At 38.8% G+C, this 18,560-nt stretch overlaps 1 protein-coding gene across 1 annotated transcript in view; it reads right to left on the bottom strand.

The window, feature by feature from the left end:
- Positions 1 to 18,560, bottom strand: part of tnn (tenascin N) — a 40,142-nt gene that overhangs the window by 3,207 nt on the left and 18,375 nt on the right. The window contains 11 exon segments of the mRNA XM_085141731.1: positions 1,172 to 1,335; positions 1,830 to 1,994; positions 2,116 to 2,212; positions 2,732 to 2,883; positions 2,975 to 3,113; positions 3,611 to 3,741; positions 5,828 to 6,091; positions 7,476 to 7,600; positions 7,602 to 7,728; positions 8,985 to 9,248; positions 10,469 to 10,732. Coding sequence (XP_084997857.1) covers positions 1,172 to 1,335; positions 1,830 to 1,994; positions 2,116 to 2,212; positions 2,732 to 2,883; positions 2,975 to 3,113; positions 3,611 to 3,741; positions 5,828 to 6,091; positions 7,476 to 7,600; positions 7,602 to 7,728; positions 8,985 to 9,248; positions 10,469 to 10,732 — 1,892 coding nt within the window.

Raw genomic sequence — 18,560 nt, forward strand, 5'->3', positions numbered from 1 at the left:
ATCCTAACAGAGAATGTTGTAATATATACTGTGAAAAATGGTTAGAAAGGCAACTAAAAATGCATCTGATCTTCAAAATGGAAATGGAAAATGGATTGCATTCGAAGAGCTCTTTTCCAATAGTTTCGGCTGCTCAAAGTGCTTTTATACCATAAGCTGCATTCACCTATTCGCACAGTGCCCACTAATAGAGATTTATGGATAACCTGCTCTGCATCGCGGGTCACAGCTGGACAGTAAATATTGAATTACATATTTTCAGACTGAAGAAGAGTGATAAATAAAAAGAGTAAAAAAGATTTTTGAAATCCAAAAGTTTTCTTCAGTATAGTAAAACACCTAAACTGTTTAGGAGGCAAGCTTTCAGTAATGTTTGCCATAAACATAAAAATGTAATGGTAGAGATGGACTGATGGGACTCTTCCAGAAAACCCATGTTGTTAACTGGTCACAGTTTTCGGGTAATTACAGGGTTAATACAAGTCTATGATGATGTAATATAGTCAGCCACCAACGGGTGAAGCGGTATGGTATAACGATCATACAGTAAAAGTGTGACTTAATGCAGAGCTCAGATTTTATGTTGCCCATCTGGACAAATGGAGCACAAAAAATAAAGGTGCTAGATTTTGTACAGCAGATGAGCAGTATCTTCAAGTCATGACCTTAAGAAATATGAGTCCAACAAAGAACATATGCAGGCCCTGAGAGATGAATCTGGCCCGAACATCAACATTACTGAAGCGGTGTTGGATCATCTTGACACAGAATGGAACAAAAGGAAGAAACATCCAGAGAAGAGCGTTAAATGATCTTCAAAAACACTAAAACACTAAAAAAAACTATTTCTGAAGGCTACTTAAAGAAATGATAAAAACTATTTCTTGAATAAAGGTGTTCATATCAAATATTGATTGTCAAGCTCATTAGAAATGCACTAGCTGTTTCTGCATGTATGAATGTTTGCACATTTCAATAAATCACTGCACATATTTCCCATTTTCATTAAAAAATATAAAGAAATGAGTCTCAAGACATTTGCACAATACTGTTGATTTAAATATGCGTGTGTGTGTCTTTGTGTATGCTATCCAGAAAACTAGAAAATCAACACTGAATCCAATAAACCAGAGTTTACTGCTGCTGAGGTGCTACAGTCTCATTCACTTACCATGCTGTGCCTGGTTTCACCCCATTTGCCGTTAAGGTTGGCCAGGTGGCAGTTTTTGTACCACCAGGCGCCACGGTGACTCAGAGCACAGTTGGTCAGGGCAATGTCATTATCTGAATCAATGGTAGTCCAGGGGAGGCCTTGGTGGTAGGTCATGGCATCACCTGGGGATCATCGAGAAAATTAGGATTGCACCGTTATTACCGTAAGATGGAAGAAATTGAATATAATGCCAAACACAGGGTGAGTCAGTTCTGCAGCACATTTTGTTTCAGCACACTGAGTTATATGTAGACACAGCATAGCTCTCGCTGTGTGTGTCTGTGTCTGTCTGGCTTCAAAGCCCACTTAAGCCTTGCTTTCACCCCTATATAGATACTGTCTATAAGTGACTGAATGTAAGTTTCTGAAACAAATATCCCACCTACTGTTGGGTACATTTCTTTCTCAGCATCCTACAGCATGACCGGTGGGGTGCCTCCCGCTTGAAACCCTTCTATTTTCGACCCTGTCTGTTTCATTGCTATTTTCGCCATCCCCTTTTGGCTATAACTCATTCCATTTAAGTGCCACAGAGAATATAATTCTTGAAAGCTGTTTGATTTGTCTGCACAGCGTCAGCCTTTTATGTTGCCTATAGTTAAGGAGGAAGACTCACCCGCTGTCCCACTGTATTTGCCAATGGTGAGCTTGAACTTTTGCTTGACTGGTGCAATCTTAAAGTTGTCGTATACAGCATATGCTCTCTCTGAACCCACACCCAAATCAAACCTCAGCTCATACTGAGTAGGAGTGTTGGTAAGCTCGTATATTTTATCGAGACCTGAGGGAAAACACAAGCAGAGAATATCAAGAACACACTAGACATTCCTCTAATGCTCAAATGTGCATGTTTATGCCTGTCTGCAGAAAAGCCCTCTTTCCCAAAACACTGAAGTGCTCACCAATCCAGAACTCCTCGGTTAAGTTGCCAAAACCTGCAATGTACTGCCTCCAGCGTTTCATAAAGTCCAGCTTGCCAATGTTACGGCGCTGAAGCACCTAAAAGTGGAAAGCACTCATAAGTGTTACACAAACATTTCAAATGGTTTGTTCTAACTATTTAATGCTATCATTAGGGAGTTGAGCCCAATCGATACTGGATTTCCAGATTTGATGCAGAAAATACATCTTGGAGTCTAATAAATTTTTATACACATAACCAGCATTGGGTCAGTTTGTTCACCACTGTTTCTTTGTTATTCAAAGTGAGACTAATACTGGCTGACAGCATTGACCTGCCAATAAACTGATCAGCCTTTATTAGTGATTAGTGATTGATTTAGCGTTGCAGCTTCACACAGGCATGGAGCTAAAAATCTAAACTGAATCAGGTGAGACCAAGAGTTATTTTAGTCCCATGGCTCATTCAGACAGAAAGAAATGAATCCACTTCCCATAATACAACCCAGGAGCAAATAAGTGACACGCACATGCCAGTGTTCATGTAGTCACTCTCATTGTTAGACAAAAGTTCCACACTGTGAGCTTCTTTATTGATATCATATCAAAAATTCCTACCAGCCAGCCGCCTCCATCAGTGTCCATGTCGCAGTAAGCTTCTATAGGTTTGGAGCGGTCATTGTTAATATAGACTGTATAGACACCATTCCTCCTATTGCCGTTCTTCATGATCTGAACACAGTCCATGGGGAATGGGTGCAGGAGACCAACTGGTGACGGGGATGTGGTGGGAAGATTATTAGAGTTTTCATACCAATGATTTGTAACAGAGTACGAGATGTTTAGTGACGTGGCACAAACCTGTTTTGAAGATGGTTTCTACCACCTTGCTCCTCCTGTTGCCCCTGTAGGCAATAATAGTGACAATGTACCTCTTCCCCATCTCAAGACTTGATGCAGCAAAGCTGCTCTCACCGGCTACAAGCTGCTTTTCAACAGTCTGATGAAAACATATAACAGAACACTGAATATAATACCATTACATTATGGATTTAACATTTCGGACTAAACAGAAAAGTAAATTGTGTTAGGTTTAATTACTTAGATCTCAATTTTTAAAAAGACAGCAAACAGCAACAAAAGAAGCTGATTACTACCAGGTTTGCTTTGTTTATTGCCACAAGAGGTCAGTGTTCTACAGAGATTAAGATTAACGTGCACCTTTAGCCCCAGTCAATTTCCCAAATGTCATTTAAATGACTGAGACCAGGAGAACATGTTGCCCAGAGATTCTGCTTATAACCAGTACAGAATGAGAAGAATCTTCCTTCATCCTTCACCTTCAGGTCTTGTTTTTTTTTTTTTTTTTTGCTGCTAAAGTTACACAAGAAGTGAAAACAACATAATATCTGAGAAATTGCACCTTTGAATATTACAAGTGTGAATACCGTGCTCTATGGTGCAAACACATCGGTGCTAATCATTATGGCGACCTACCTCCGTGTTTCCCTCTTCATCCCTGTAGGTGAGGATGTAACCCTCAATGTCAGCCAGAGGAGGAGTCCAAGTTAAAGAAGCAGAGTCCAGCGTCACATCTACAGCCCTCAGATCCTTGGGAGAATCAATGTCTGGTGGGTATGAGTGCAAATCAAAGTGGATTACAGCTCAGCGACAGTCATTTAGTCATTAATGCATTTGATAATATCATGTTTTCATTTGGTAAATAAACATGTGCTCCATTTACAAACCTTTAGCCCAAAAATTCAAACTGTGAAGAACAAATTAATGATTTCTATACACAATAGGTGCTTTTACATGGTTTTTACTGATAATGTTAATCATTCATCTGTCTATTATTTTCCTCTGTGAACCTAAAATGTAGAGCTTTTGATTCAGGCCGATTAAATTGGCAATTTAGATTTTCAGACTTTCTCCACATGAAACACAACAAGATATGACAACCGTCTACCTGCGCAGTTACCATTTGCCTGTGCAGATAAGCTAGTACTTATGCTTTCTTATTTAAATGCTTTGGGAGTTTGACCTGAAGCAGAAGCTGAGGTAATTTGTCTGACACCGAGATGCCTGTTAGAGCAGTTGGAGCTTTAACCTCCCATGGCTCAAGAAATTAGGGGAAGTCTATGCCACCATAAGGTGCAAAATCATCCCAAACCATTTTCTGTTTGTATTAAAAAATTACTTGTAAATAAAAGGGCAAAACAGCGTGAAGAGTGACATTTTGAGCAGCACCTTGGGTATCATAAGGAGAATGAAACGCTCCTGACAAATCTGTGAAACAGTTTGGTTCGAGACAGCTTTAAATGACATAATAATGGTGCTTTTTACTAGGTCCAATAAAGTCACAAATGTAATAACATGTTCCTTTATGTGTCCCAGATGATATCGTTTGACACAGTAACGCTCCTGTTTGAACACAGCACCACACTGGCCTTCTGCCCGCTGACGAGTTACGATGAGAAAAGTTTATCATCCAAAACTCGGTCATTTGCTGCCTGATTGAAAAAGACCCAGCTTTCACTTAGCGCTCCCAGATGATTTTACAGATCATCTGTGAATCACAAAGATGCCCCTGTTGTAACACGATCACCACATGCTGCTGCTTTTTACTTCAAACTAACCCCTGAGGCACGCCATGTGACCTGACCTGCCAGGCCTCTGGGAATCATATTCCAGTCAGAGAGGTGGTCTTCGGTACTTTAGAGGTTCCAAACAAACAAATATTGACTCTGTAATTGCATGTTAGATCTTTGATCCCTCTCAATACCAAGCTATGCCAAGAAGTACAACTTATTCCAATGTTGTTTGTCATCAGAAAGAAATGTAAAAAGATTTCTAGTCAACTCCACAGCAGTCAAGTCGGTGCAAACTGGTGGTCTCTTCATCAGAAACTCACTGAGTTTGAATCATCTGCAGCTGCGTGATGCCTTTTTGCCTTTTTTTCCAACCAATATACCCCCAAAACTAGGGCATATGTACTTTAGTAATAATTTACTGGTCTCAGGTTCGGATATTTTTATTACCAGTATAAAAGCAATAACATGTTTGAGCTTTTGAAAACACCTGGGACTGATTACTAAAAGAAAGTACTGATGGACCCTGTGCAGCTTTTCATGTCTAGTAAGAAAGAATACTAAATAAATTGCTTTGGATGAACTACAATTTAATGGTGTCTTCCTCTGCCTCTGTAGGAAATTGTAAGAAATTCTGACTGGTAGTTTTTGTGCAATACTTCTGACACATAACAAAAGGACACTCAAATGTTGCTGTTCATTATCAAGGAAATAATCTTGAGCTGCACCATTGTTTATTCTTTTGGGCATTTTCCATCTTGCCATGAAGTGTCATAAAATTTAGTTGGGTAGATTTTTGGGGGGCTTTCTCATCCTAACAGAGAGTCAGACCCACAAACAGGTAAACACTATTTAAAAGTAATGGGTATTTTCAGCATTTACAGCCAGTTAAAGCTCAGAGTTGGCTCATGTAAACATTCAATTAAGGACTACTTTAATAGGAGAAACTGGTTTTGCAACATCCTGCTGCTCTGCCCAAATGCATCAATGTATTTAACCGTAGAACCCAAGCCTGCAACAAATTTAAGAGAAGAAAAATGACCTTTTTCAATGTTTCATAAGAAAGAAGAGTTTCAATATCGCCAAAAGGGGGAAAAAATCCACTTGTTCATATTGTATTGACCTGTCTGTGCTTTTGTTGAAATCTTCCTGGTTGCTTTGTCCCCCTTGACGGCCCAGATGTAGACAGTGTAGAGAACTCCAGGCCTCAGGCTAGTCAGCATGTAAGAGGTTCTGTCAGACCCAACAGGGACTTCCTCACTAGAGCCCTCAGAAGAGGTGTAGGTAAGGATGTAGCCATCAATTTCTGCCTGGGCTGGATCCCATGACACAGTGAAGCTGGATTCTGTTTCATCTCGGGCTAAGAGGTTAGCAGGAGCATCCAGTTCTAAAGGAAGATGTTAGTAGAAGAGGTTTACTGCACTACTCATGCACATTTCAAGAACTGCTTGTGCAAACTACAAGATGTGTTGTTTCATCTTTCAGTACATCAGGGGGATGAAACAACTTTTTCTATTTTTTACTAATTTTCTACAAGCATTAGTATCATGATTGTGAGTACGTGATGAATACTGATGTTTTTTAAGTTCACTTTGTCCATTTAGAAACCTGGTGGTTTGCGTCACATTTCACAGGCCCAAAGTGGTTTAAAGGAAATGATGAGTCAGGACTTCAGTTAGAAACTATTCAGCTCCTAAGTGGTCTCTTTCACTGTGTTTTCATCACATCTAAAATTATATCTACTGATTCCTGCCTTAATGTGGTCTGATGATCCACTTAAGATTTTCTCTCGCCAAACAGGTGAATAGGAACATCCAGTTCTGTACAAAAACATGATTAAGAGCATAGAGAACAGAATAAAGACAGATTTGGGGGCTCTAAAAATCTAGCACCAGGCAAATTACTTGATTTTTGTGAAGAGGATTAAAAATTTAACTGCCTGTTTGATTGTCAGAAAGGAGAGTACTTATTACTTGAATATGGTATTTATATTTGATGATGCACGGAGAATTTTTGGTCAAATATTCCTCTGATATTGCCGAAAATGTCTTGTTTTTCTGTCAAGAAACATTTCAGTTTCAGCTCTGTTTTTTTCTATGTTATAGGTCCAAGGTGCTGTAGTTTGAAGAAGAAAAGTACATGTGATCATCGCAGTTCAAAAACTGCTGACATACATTATGTCATGACTGAAAATGGCTTTAAGAGAACTCTTCAATCCATGCTTCCCTTGCAATCAAAGACGCTGAGAAGCAACTGAAATTAACATACTGTTGAATAAAAGATGTTGAGATGAAGTTCTCCAATATGCTGGCTAACCTGAATGGATCTGAGTCTGCATGATTCAAGGAAGGGTCCTTCGACTGGAAAGGAACTATAAAAGGAGCAACTGCTCCAAATAGTGAGCATAATAGTCAATGGGAAAGAGCAGGCCAGACTGCCTCCCTGCACTGCAGGCATGACTGACTCAGGAAGAGCTGAGGTAAGTTATTGGGGAAAAAGATGTCTGGGCTGCTTTCCCCCTTATTGACCCAAAGAAGAGGTTGGCAAGTAGATGGATGAACTGATGAATGGATACATTGGAAAATTGCTTTAAACAAACAAGCTGATTCTGATTGGTCTACCATCTGAGAGACATTTTTTTAAGGTTTACAAGGAGGTTGACTTGCTGTCTTGTCAGAAAAGCTGTAATTATGGGGCATCTGAAGCTCTAGGGTATTAAACATGAATTTACTAGTCAGACAATTTGTTTTAACAAAACTGGCATCTGACACCTGTCTCAGCTTGTGTTGAGATCTTCCTGCTGGCTTTGTCTCCCTTGACAGCCCAGATGTAAAAAGTGTAGAGGAGCCCAGGCCTCAAACCAGTCAACAAATAATCAGACTTATCTGCCCCCACTAGAGCCGTTTTCAGAGGACGTGTAGGTTAGCATGTAGCCATCAATTTCTGCCTGGACGGGATCCCATGAAACACTGAAACTGGATTCTGTTTCATCTTCTGCTAAGAGGTTAGCAGGCGCGTCCAGTTCTAGGGGAAGATATTAATACACAAACTCTAATGATGAATATTACAGTCATCTGGAATATTATGGGTGACAAATTAAATTAATCTAAAAATGTGAAGGAATATAATAAATCCAGTTATTTGGTTGATAAACCTTATGAAAACTGTATGTCAAGGTGACGGTAGACCAGTGCTGACAATTTAGAATTAATACTTTTGGAGGAATTGGGAAGGGTTAGCGATTTACTCAAACATGTTCAAACAATGATGTTAAAGTCAGTAATGGTGTGACCAACTCGATTCTTCAACACATTCTGAACTCTCTTGGACAAACTATCTTGTCATTTCTTTAAATAGTCTTCAGCATTAGTTCTTGAGGTTTCTTGAAGGACATTCGACAGAAGATTCAATGTGTTTTACACATAGCATTAGACACTAACTGATGTACGACTCCTGAGGTTTTGATGATGATTTTACTAAAAAAAAGCTCTGTGGCACTGATTTGCAGTCTGATTCTTTTGTGATTTAACATTCCTCAGTCTTCTCCCTGTTTCCCTTCCTTAAGAATCGCTTCTTGACAGCCACCTTTCCACTGAGACCATTTCTGACGAGGCTTCAGTGAACAATAGATGAATCTGAAGGAGAAATGCAAACATGTTCCACTTTGCTGACCAAAACTAAAGGGCCAGACACATCTCTCAGATCCTGTGGCAGGACTTTGCTGGTGTGTTTCCTATTTCTTATGGACAGGAATTTCAGGTACTGTTCATCTGCTGTAGATAGTCTACCGCTTCTTTTTCTCCTTAAATATTTTTGAGGACACACTACACATTATCTTGATATATGCCAAGATTTTGGCCAACAGGTAGCTCGAAAATAATATTTTATGCCTGTCAAACTGTGTTATCTTTGGCATTTTTCATAGATTCAAACAAGAAATGGGAACGAATTATATGTCTCTGCAACAGGCTGGTGGTAATAAAGAGCCTGAAAATACAATTTAAAATCAGTTCTTTGCAAAGTTATGTGTCATGTGTAGACACCAATAAAGCCAGGGAACTATTGCTCAATAACTCTTTAGAAAATTACAAGAAAGTCTGCCTCACTCGGAGCAAAATTTTTAAAAAATGAGTGATGACTCAAGACTTTTGGACAATATTGTATCTTTATACGTAACATAAAACATATTATCATGTAAGAGGCAAGGAAATGGGTTTTGTTTAACTTTGATATTAACCATTTAATGCTGTGGTTTGAAAAGAAAGTTACATTTCTGAGACCTGTCTCAGCTTGTGTCGAGATCTTCCTGCTGGCTTTACTCCCTTTGACAGCCCAGATGTAGACAGTGTAGAGGACCCCAGGCCTCAGGCCAGTCAGCGTGTATGAAGTACTGTCAGACCCAATTACAATTTCTTCACTTGAGCCCTCAGAAGAGCTATATGTTAGCATGTAGCCATCAATTTCTGCCTGAGGGGGATCCCAGTGCACGCTGAAGCTGAACTCTGTCTCATCTTGGGCGAAGACGTTAGTAGGAGCATCCAGGTCTGCACAGGGAGTTGTAGTTAGTAGACACTGGTAAAAACATGTAATTACAGCTGTTGCAAACAGAAAAACTAAATAAATCAGCAGTGCGGAGCTTCACCTGTATCTAGAAGCAGAAGACAATGGAATAGATGTCAAACTTGGATTATACTCTGTGGTGAGCTTTAGCAGCTCTCTAGCCTTAAACAACAGCCCTCTTATATAAAGCTGTTGTTTTTCATATATGACATATATGAAAAATCTTTTCAATGGTATCCAAAAATACCACATTCAACTATTTCGACACATTTTTTATTGAATCCAAGTTTGACGGCATGACACAGTGATATGTAAGCAGTGGTACTAGGAGCTACTTGTAAGCAAAGAACATGCAAATTCTACATAGCATACATTTTACTAAGAGCAGGAGAACTGTTAAGAAAGTCTGTTTCACCAGCTTGTGCCGTCACAGTCATTGTGATCCTGATGCGTAAAGATATTTTTTAAAGCACTCATACTTCTTGTTCTGCTGACTTTCTTCCAAAAATATCAATACCAGCAGACAGCAACAGCTGCTAATTTGCACAACAGCCAGATTAAGAGACATGAGATGTGCCTTGCTCTGTTGACCAAGCAAAATGCTTCTGCTCAAACTTCTTATGAACATTCAGCCCGAGGCTAAACTGGGCTGCTTTTAAATGAGGTGTACCACCTAATTATGTTAAACAGCGTTTTTCACACAGAGTTCAAGTTCCCCTCTTGGCAGATGGATAAGAGGGGCTGGTGTGCTAAGTGTGGAATGTCTATGTTAATGCTTTTCACACATTGTCAACCTAGCATGCACAAGATCAAGAGGTAGTAATTGACCAATTATCTGTATGTTTTTTAAGGTCGTACATAAAGGAGCTTAAGTAAAAGAGACCCTAAAATCAACCTTACTTCAGTTCACAGACTGCTCCAAGTTCAAAGGAAGCAAAGAACAGTTGCGCTTTTGATCACTATTCAGACAATCAAAGGCTATTGTGCAATCGGTAAAAAAGAGACAGAAGATAAAAGCACTTGTGTACACTTTCAGCACCATTATTAAAAAAAAGAGGGGATAAGAGTTTCTTTTTTCTGCCTTACCTTTGTAGATATTCATAGCTGACCTCCAAAATACGATTCCTCTGTGGGAGTCTTCAATGACTGACAGCCAAATAATCAAATCAGTCTCTACTGTAATGTTTCCCCTTTCAGTACTTACTTGTTTCAGCTTCTGTTGAACTCTTTCCGCTGACTTTGTCTCCCTTATAGGCCCAGATATAGACAGTATGGAGAACTCCAGGCCTCAAGCCTATCAGCCTGTATGAGGTACTGTCACGTGCTACAGAGATGTCTGAACTGGATCCCTCAGCAGAAGTGTAACTCAGCATGTATCCCTCTATATGAGCCTGGGCTTGATCCCAGGAGACTGTTGCAGTGTCCTCTGTTACTTCGGTAGTGACGAGATTTGTTGGAGCATCAACATCTGAAGACGCAAAAAAGCAAAGAAAAAAAAGCATCAAAAAGAGCTGAAAAAGTCAAACAACCCATTAGAAATATGTTCATATATGCATCCACATACATCCCACACGTGGATACTAAATGTATAAAACAAAATTCTACATAAAAAATATAGAAAAAGAAAATAAACATTGAAGGAACAGAAGCAGAGGGGACTGTAGAGAAACTGTGCACATGTTCTGAACCAGAATACTAAATACGGCTGCTGAACTCACTTAAAGGTAAAGCAGTGAAGTGGTATTTTTATTAAATGTAAACACTAGCTAAATGCCAGATTTAAATGTGTGTTGTTGAGAGTTTCTTGACATCATTGGCACAGTTTGCTTCCTCGGTATATTGAGATAGTCTGTTCCAGATTTTGGGGGCATAAACACCAAAAGCTGCATCCCCAATTTCTCTCTGTGAGGAATACTGTATATCTAAGAGTTTGGCAGCAGAGGATGTTTGAGTGCGAGCCGGGATATAAATTGACAGACTTTCAGAAATATAAGATGGTCCAGATGGTCCAATGCCATTTAAGTAAGAGTATTTTTAAAGCAGTTCTGCAAGATACTGGAAGCTAATGTAGCTCTGCTAAAACTGGAGCGATGTGCTCTGTTATTCTCTCGTTTTACTTAATAACCTTGCAGCAGAGTATTGGATAAGCTGCAGTCTACTGATAATCTTTTTAGGAAGTCCAACGAAATGAGAATTGCAGTAATCCAGTCTACTAAAAATGAAAAAAAAAATTTCAGAGTCGTGGCGAGCCAGGAGAGTCATATTTTGGCGATATTCCTAAGATGAAGGAAAGCTGCCTTGATGATAAAGTTAATGCAGGGTTTAAAGCTCAAATCAGAATGTAAAACAATGCCATGACCTTTTACTTGAAATCTTACTGTGTCACCTGTTGTTGCTAACTTATAAATAAACAACTTGTTTTTTGAGCCAATTAAAAGATTTTCCATTTTGTCTTTGTTAAGTTAAAAAAGAAAAAAAACTGCTGTCATCCATCTATTAATGTCAGTTGCTAGAGAGTTCAGAACATCACTGACATTGGGCTCTACAGAAACATATAGCTGTAGACTATGGCAATCAATATTATACTGTGAGATAAGGTTGAATAATGAAAGAAAAACGAGCTCATACAATAAGAAAAGTAGAATACCTGGACAACATTAGCCAGGGTCTATTGGCAAACTTTACAAGACTAAACAACATAACCCTGAAGTAGCTACTTAAACAAATTAATTATCTACAGTTCTGTAGATAAAAAAATCCTCATAAATAAATGACCTGGGTTTTCTGTCAGTGCCTTTCATAATAGCCAATAATTTCTTAGTTATTGGTAATTATTAGTGCATTTTATGTATATTATGGTTTTATATTTTTACAAATATTTTCAATTTTTTATTAAGGGTTATTGTGGTGTACTTTATGTGTATGAATGCTGGACAGACTTTTCAAAACTGAAAGCATCACAAATGTGTAAGATATAGTCACAGTAACTCCACTGATGAGGTGATGAGGGCTGTTGCTAACAGTCAAATAAACATCAGTTGATGAGAAAGATCCAAGGTTTTGAGATCTCTGTGGTTAACAGACAGTACAGTACTTGACACTTGTTAAACCGAACATTCAAATTGAAGGGTTATACAGAGAGGACTTTAAGAAGTTAACATCTAACTTCTGCAGACACCATTATTCTTTTTTCTTAGAAACATGTAAGTAGTCTATAATTACCCACTTAGCCACCAGTTGCTCATGGATTTGATAGACAGTCTTCTTGCCCATTAGTTCACTTTAGCTGATTTAAGACCACATTGCAGCCCTGCATTTTTCTACACATTCCTTGCAGCAAGGGTCACTATGATGCTGTCAGATCAGACATTAGCAGTCTTCACAGTCTTTCCTGGAAGACCGACAATGTATTGTGCTTTTCTTGATGTGTGCACAGAAAGTGAAAAAAGAGTGGGGGAGACAATAAAATAGAATAATAAAAACAATAAAAACTGAAGACAGTTTCAGAGACATTCAAATTGCTGACTTTCTTACCTCAACACAGCTGGCAAAATTGAGGTGAAGTTCAAATTGTTGGTTTTGGAAACAAAACCAACAAATTGTGACACAGGAAATGTGTTCGGCCAGGCATTTTCTGACCATTTCACAAGCGCTTCTAATAGGTTTCACCGACTCCTGAAAAACAGCCCGTTCAAATATTCTGCAACAGTTTTTGTCGAGAATAGAGCACTTTGAAGAAATCTCACTGATGGCTGTCTCGCCTTTTTAGTCAGCAGGTCAGGCTGTAACATGGCACATTCGTGACACACATTTTTATCCAACAGAAATGTACATAAGCCTGTTACTGTTTTATTAATGGATGCTGAAGATAAAAAAAAATGAACAAAAGGGGAATTTGTAACATCAAAGCAACCTAGGTTACTGATCTGTTCATTGCACTGCAAAGCATGAGCTGTAGAGGAAAGACAAGCAGACCAGAACACCGAGCTTCTGTTTCAGTGGCCTCGAGGAAATATGAAGGATGCATACAAGACTCTGGTGAAGCTGTGAGTGTTGTCTGGATGGGCTCTGGGGTCGGTCGAGGTACTCCTCATGAAAGTGTAGAGGGAGAGCAACAAAGAAAGTAAGACTGAAAATAAAGTCACAGAGACATAGTAGGGGAGACACAAAGGAAGTGAAGGGAAATGTAAAAGTAATCATCATTTAGGATTATTCCTCTGTGGCAGCAGCTCAGTCGAGGTCGTTCTTGTGTCAGTGTGCAGTGTGCATCGTGAAAACTGATTGATGATGCATCCAAGAGAAGAAAGGAAGTGTGCAACTGTCTAACTCTATATCCCCTCTTTGTCTCTCCTCTCCCTCTGTCACTTCCCTGTCCTTGTGGCTGCACTGCCTGACAGCCTGTCATGAGCTAAACCACAGAAAGAATTTATAATAGCTCCTTTTTATTAGAGCTGTGTGTTTCCTCCAAGGCCTAGAAATGAGAGGTCATTCACTTTTCTAAGTACCTTAACTGAAAAACACTAAACAAGCTTAGTGTTGAACATTTTGCAATTAATGACTAATAATTTCAGTTCTGCACCAGAACTGCATGACCTAAAAACAGGAAGTGGCAGTATGTACCACCACGCAGATGTCATTGCATTCTGGAAATTGGCAGTAACTGTGAGGTGTGAGGCAACAACATATGATGCATGAGGCACAACATATAAAGCCTGTTAGTGCAAAAATGTTTTTCGTTTTGAATTGATCTAAAACACTCGAAAGAACTTTGAAAGAACAGTTTGAATATCTTCATTCTTTTCATCATTCATTATTAAATTATTTGTTCACTATAAAAAATGAACTTAGTCTCTCTCCTTTCATCTTAAATAGCCTTTTGCCATAAAACTTGTCTTACTGCCTTTAAATTACTGCCATCTTGTGTCCACAGTTGGCTATCGTCTCTGGAACCAGGATTTACTCCGCTTGCCTCTGATTCCAATTAAATCTATAGGCCAGCAGAGTTTTTTAGCTGCTTCCACATGCACATTGTGGATAAACCTCTGGTTTTTAGACTGGAAATTGATTTGGATACCGGCGCGCTAGACAATCTGCCCTGGCTCTACTTTCAGATCAGTTATCATGTACATTTTATTAGATTGCACTGTGAAAGAAGCTTTTAATATCTCCTTCAGGACTTTGAATCAGAACTTATGATGGAGAGGGGAACTCAAGTCACCTCTAATTTAATTAAAAAAAAAACCTATTTTAATTAAACCAGAGAAATACCTTGGTTGAACAAATGTACAAACTGTGCTTTGTAATATATATCTGATTCTCACAGGAGAGCGACCACATGATTTAACTGAATGTGATGCACGACTGTAGAATAAACAGAATATAGTATTTAAAATTAATAGAACATTAGTAGAAATTTGACAGCAGAAATACCAATACTATACAACACTGAATGGGGAAAATCGTTGCAGAATGAGTCATTTTTGCAAACAATTGTATGTACAGTTTGCCAGTAATGCACAGTTTATGTGTAGTGAGGTCTGTTTATAGTGTTTTATTGCTCCTATTATTACTACAATTCTAATCAATTCCTGCAGAATTCATCATGGTGAGCTAATGCAAAATATTCTGATGATTACTATAAAAGTCAGACCTTTTCACAATTCTTCAGCCAGGAATGAGTGCAGAAAGGTTGCAGATGTCTATGCCTATTTAAGTACAGCATATAAAAAAGAACAAATAAAAATATAGAATCATACACTGGTACACTGATTAAATGTGTTCGTTATCTCTGTTCTCTTGTGTTAAAGTTACTGTCCACCACTGGATTTTCTTTTTTCTTTTTTCTAATGTTCTTTATTCCCCTCTGAACAAATAAGTCCAATCCCTCAGTGGTCTGACATTTTCTATAAGTTATTTGATACGTTTTCTTATGTGCTCCAAGCCTGCATTTGCTCTGTATGATGGATCCAGTTACTCCAGACGTTCTACCCCACTAGCTGTGCAGCGTCAGTGACTACTTGGCTACACAACACAAGCTGCGACTACGGCCATTTGGAGGACAGCTTATCCATTATGGGTGACGTGTTCCGCAGACACTGACCACAAGGCACTCAGTAGTAGGCCGTCTTTCATCATTTAGAGCCTTACAGATTCACAGCCTCACTGTACAGTGAAAGCCATACAATATGGCTACATATGGAGCCAACAGAGCTCCATTCATTCAGAGACTACAATATGTCAGGCTTGATCTATGCCCTAGTTGAGTTTATTAGCATGTTTGCCCAACGACTTGTATGTGCTCTAAGTAGCTCATAATTCTTAATGACAGAACTGACTTATCCACATACCTGTATTTTGTCCTTACATATAATATGAATTGTGTGAAACTCCCTTTTTTACGTTATGAACTATCCTTTTATAATTTATTCACTCCACGTGGCAGCCGTAAGTAAGTTTTAACAAATACACAAAGAGAACAATTTTTCTTTCTTCTGAATGACAGGTTAAAGGTAAACACCATTGTAACTGTAAAATAATCCAAATATGTTCCAATAAGAAAATACAGTATACTGTTAACATGGACATATTTCAGGGAAAAGTTACAAATTGTGATCTTAGTTCAGCCCTCAGATTATACACAACAGCCTAACTTCTGGCTCTGACCACTCATGGAAGCATGATTGTTAAACATGGAATAAAAGCAATCAATCTGTGTTACTGTCTGTGTTAATCTGTGGCAGAAATAGAGCATTTTCTGTGTTATAAGGGACAATTCTTTTAGCAAAATTATATAGTAGGTTTGAGAAAATTTGCCCAAATTTCAAAGGACAATGGCTAAAAGATCCTGATTTTTCTTTTGTTTAGGTTTAAACAATTTTGGAAGATACCTGTGCAACGCATAAACTAAAATTAATTTAAAATTTAATTAATTAAAATTAATAAATTACTATTATTATGAATATTAGAAAATGTAAAAAAAAAACAAAAAAAACACACTTTTGAGCATAACAGGCTCAAACATCAATGCTACTAATGCAATAACCTACACCAAGATTAAGAAGATACCTACAAACAACATTATCTTTTTCTGTCTGTGAAGGTTCTCAGTCATCCAGGTCATTGTAGTCAAAGGAGCTTGCAAAGAAAAGCGTTTGGACTTCTTTAAGTTGCTTGAAGACGTTTCACCTCTCATCCGAGAAGCTTCTTCAGTTCTAAGGTCAAATGGTGGGGAGTCCCAGATTTAAACCTAGTGGGAGCAACCCCCCACAGAGGGACAAAAGGACTATCTTTTTCTCGCACTTGGTGCAGAGAGCTGTTCAACTGCTCCAGTTGAATAAACACACAAAGAGTAGTTCTACACAAAATCTGTCATTCCCAGTTTGACCTTTCGGGAATTTGTTTTGAATCCACATTACTTTTATAAAATGTCTCTTCTCACATTTTCATTTGACATTTTTCCAGCTCTTTGTATTTTGTCTAATGCAAAGAGCTGTCTCAAAAACCTCAGATGGACACATTTGAGTGGAAAATTCAACCCATCTTTGAACGTCAAGCCATCTGCTTTTTCTTATAAAGGCCTTGGTGGTGACTTTATTGAATCTGAATCAGCAGTAGCAGCTGTGGTATGATGTGTTTATATGCCTCTTAAGCTTTGGACAGGTTATAGTAAGGATGACAAGTCTGGTCCTTAGTTTCTCTTTTCGTATGTTGTCATTGGTGGCAATAAAATGGAAACATTCAGCCAAAAGTTGTGCATATTCTGCAACATAAACATAAATCCAACATAAAAGTCACACCGGAAGTGCATAACGAGGCCCAGCTATAAATATCCATTGTCATTCTTTTATTTGCTATGTAATACCTTGTTATCAATAGTGCAGAAGGTAAACAACTATAAAAGGAGCCACAGCAAAATAAGTTTAGCAGGATGCCAATTGTTATGCGTGACAGACACTGCGAAAGAGACGATGAGAAGGCACATAGGACAGATGGCAACAGTGAGGAAACCTTTCAACTGTGGCGCTTACACAGTATGTAAGATGGCAGCTGTAGTCTTAGAAGTACCTACCCAATAACGCATTACATAATGTCCCATAAATTGTTTCTTTATGACCCATTGTTTTTATATCCTGTCCTATTCCTGTTCTTAATTCCCTTATAAATATCTTGATTTATCACTCGACTCTGGTTTTTTAGCTCTAATGCCAACACTTAGTGTCTTATTCTTCTTTATTACAGCTTTCTCCCTGTTTGTGTATTTTCAATATTCCCCCCCTCATGTTCCTTTTATCTCCTCCCGTGTATAACCCCGCTGCCCAAAGGCAACAGCATGTTCGGCGAGATAATAGGTGACTGTGCTCTCTGTTGCGCCATGCCAGTCATCGAGAAACTAGCACATCCTCTCTGCCAGACAGAGCTGAGGAGTATCCTCTTCAATCACCTCTAAGCCTTTTCGTGCTACACCTAAAATGAAGGATTGTAGCTGCTGGAGTGGAGACAAGCCACTGTCTGTCTGGTGTAGATTAGCCCATTCGCACACACACACATACACATACACGCACACACACTTATGCAGTTGCTGCAAAAGTAAGTGGCATACACACAGAAAAAAAGATTAGTGAAGACATGAGTTCTTGAGTACCTGACTGTCTTCAAAAGATGAGAGGTGAGTCTTGAAAATACCTTGCTAAGGCCGATGACTAGAAACCATTAAACTGGTTGCCTCAGTGTCTAAAAAAAACAAAAATAACAACCCACCCACCCAAAATGAACAGACTTCAAACTGAAGAAAGCTTTAGAAGTGAGTAATCTCTAAAGAGAGGAGGAAAGATGGAAAGGTGAATGAGAGACAGAAAAGAAGATAATGGGAGAAACTGAAAACCTGTTGTGCCACTGTGGAGCATTTGGCGGTCTCTTAAATTATAACTATGTAGCAACTTCATGTCAAGAATGGCTGTGAAAGTAAAGAGTAAAAATGTATTCCTCATCACGTCCTAAAACCAGTCCAACTCACGCTAAGACCAGAATGCTAATATCCAACATTACCAGATGGACTCTGTAAATCATGGACCTTCTCACCCTGACTGTCAGGGAGCATCTCATAGTCATTACAGAATTCATATCATGTTTCCCCTCTGTGACCATGCTCACCACAACCATTAAAGATTGCTCAGATTATTAGGTTGTAAATTCCAGCCCTCCATCCATAACCCACAATCCTGCCTCTTGCTGGCTTGTATTCATGTAATGGTATCACTGGCTCTGTAAGGATGGTAACAGCAGTTTGCATAATACTC

The sequence above is a fragment of the Neolamprologus multifasciatus genome, chromosome 18 (assembly GCF_963576455.1).
Source record: "Neolamprologus multifasciatus chromosome 18, fNeoMul1.2, whole genome shotgun sequence".
Taxonomy (NCBI): domain Eukaryota; kingdom Metazoa; phylum Chordata; class Actinopteri; order Cichliformes; family Cichlidae; genus Neolamprologus; species Neolamprologus multifasciatus.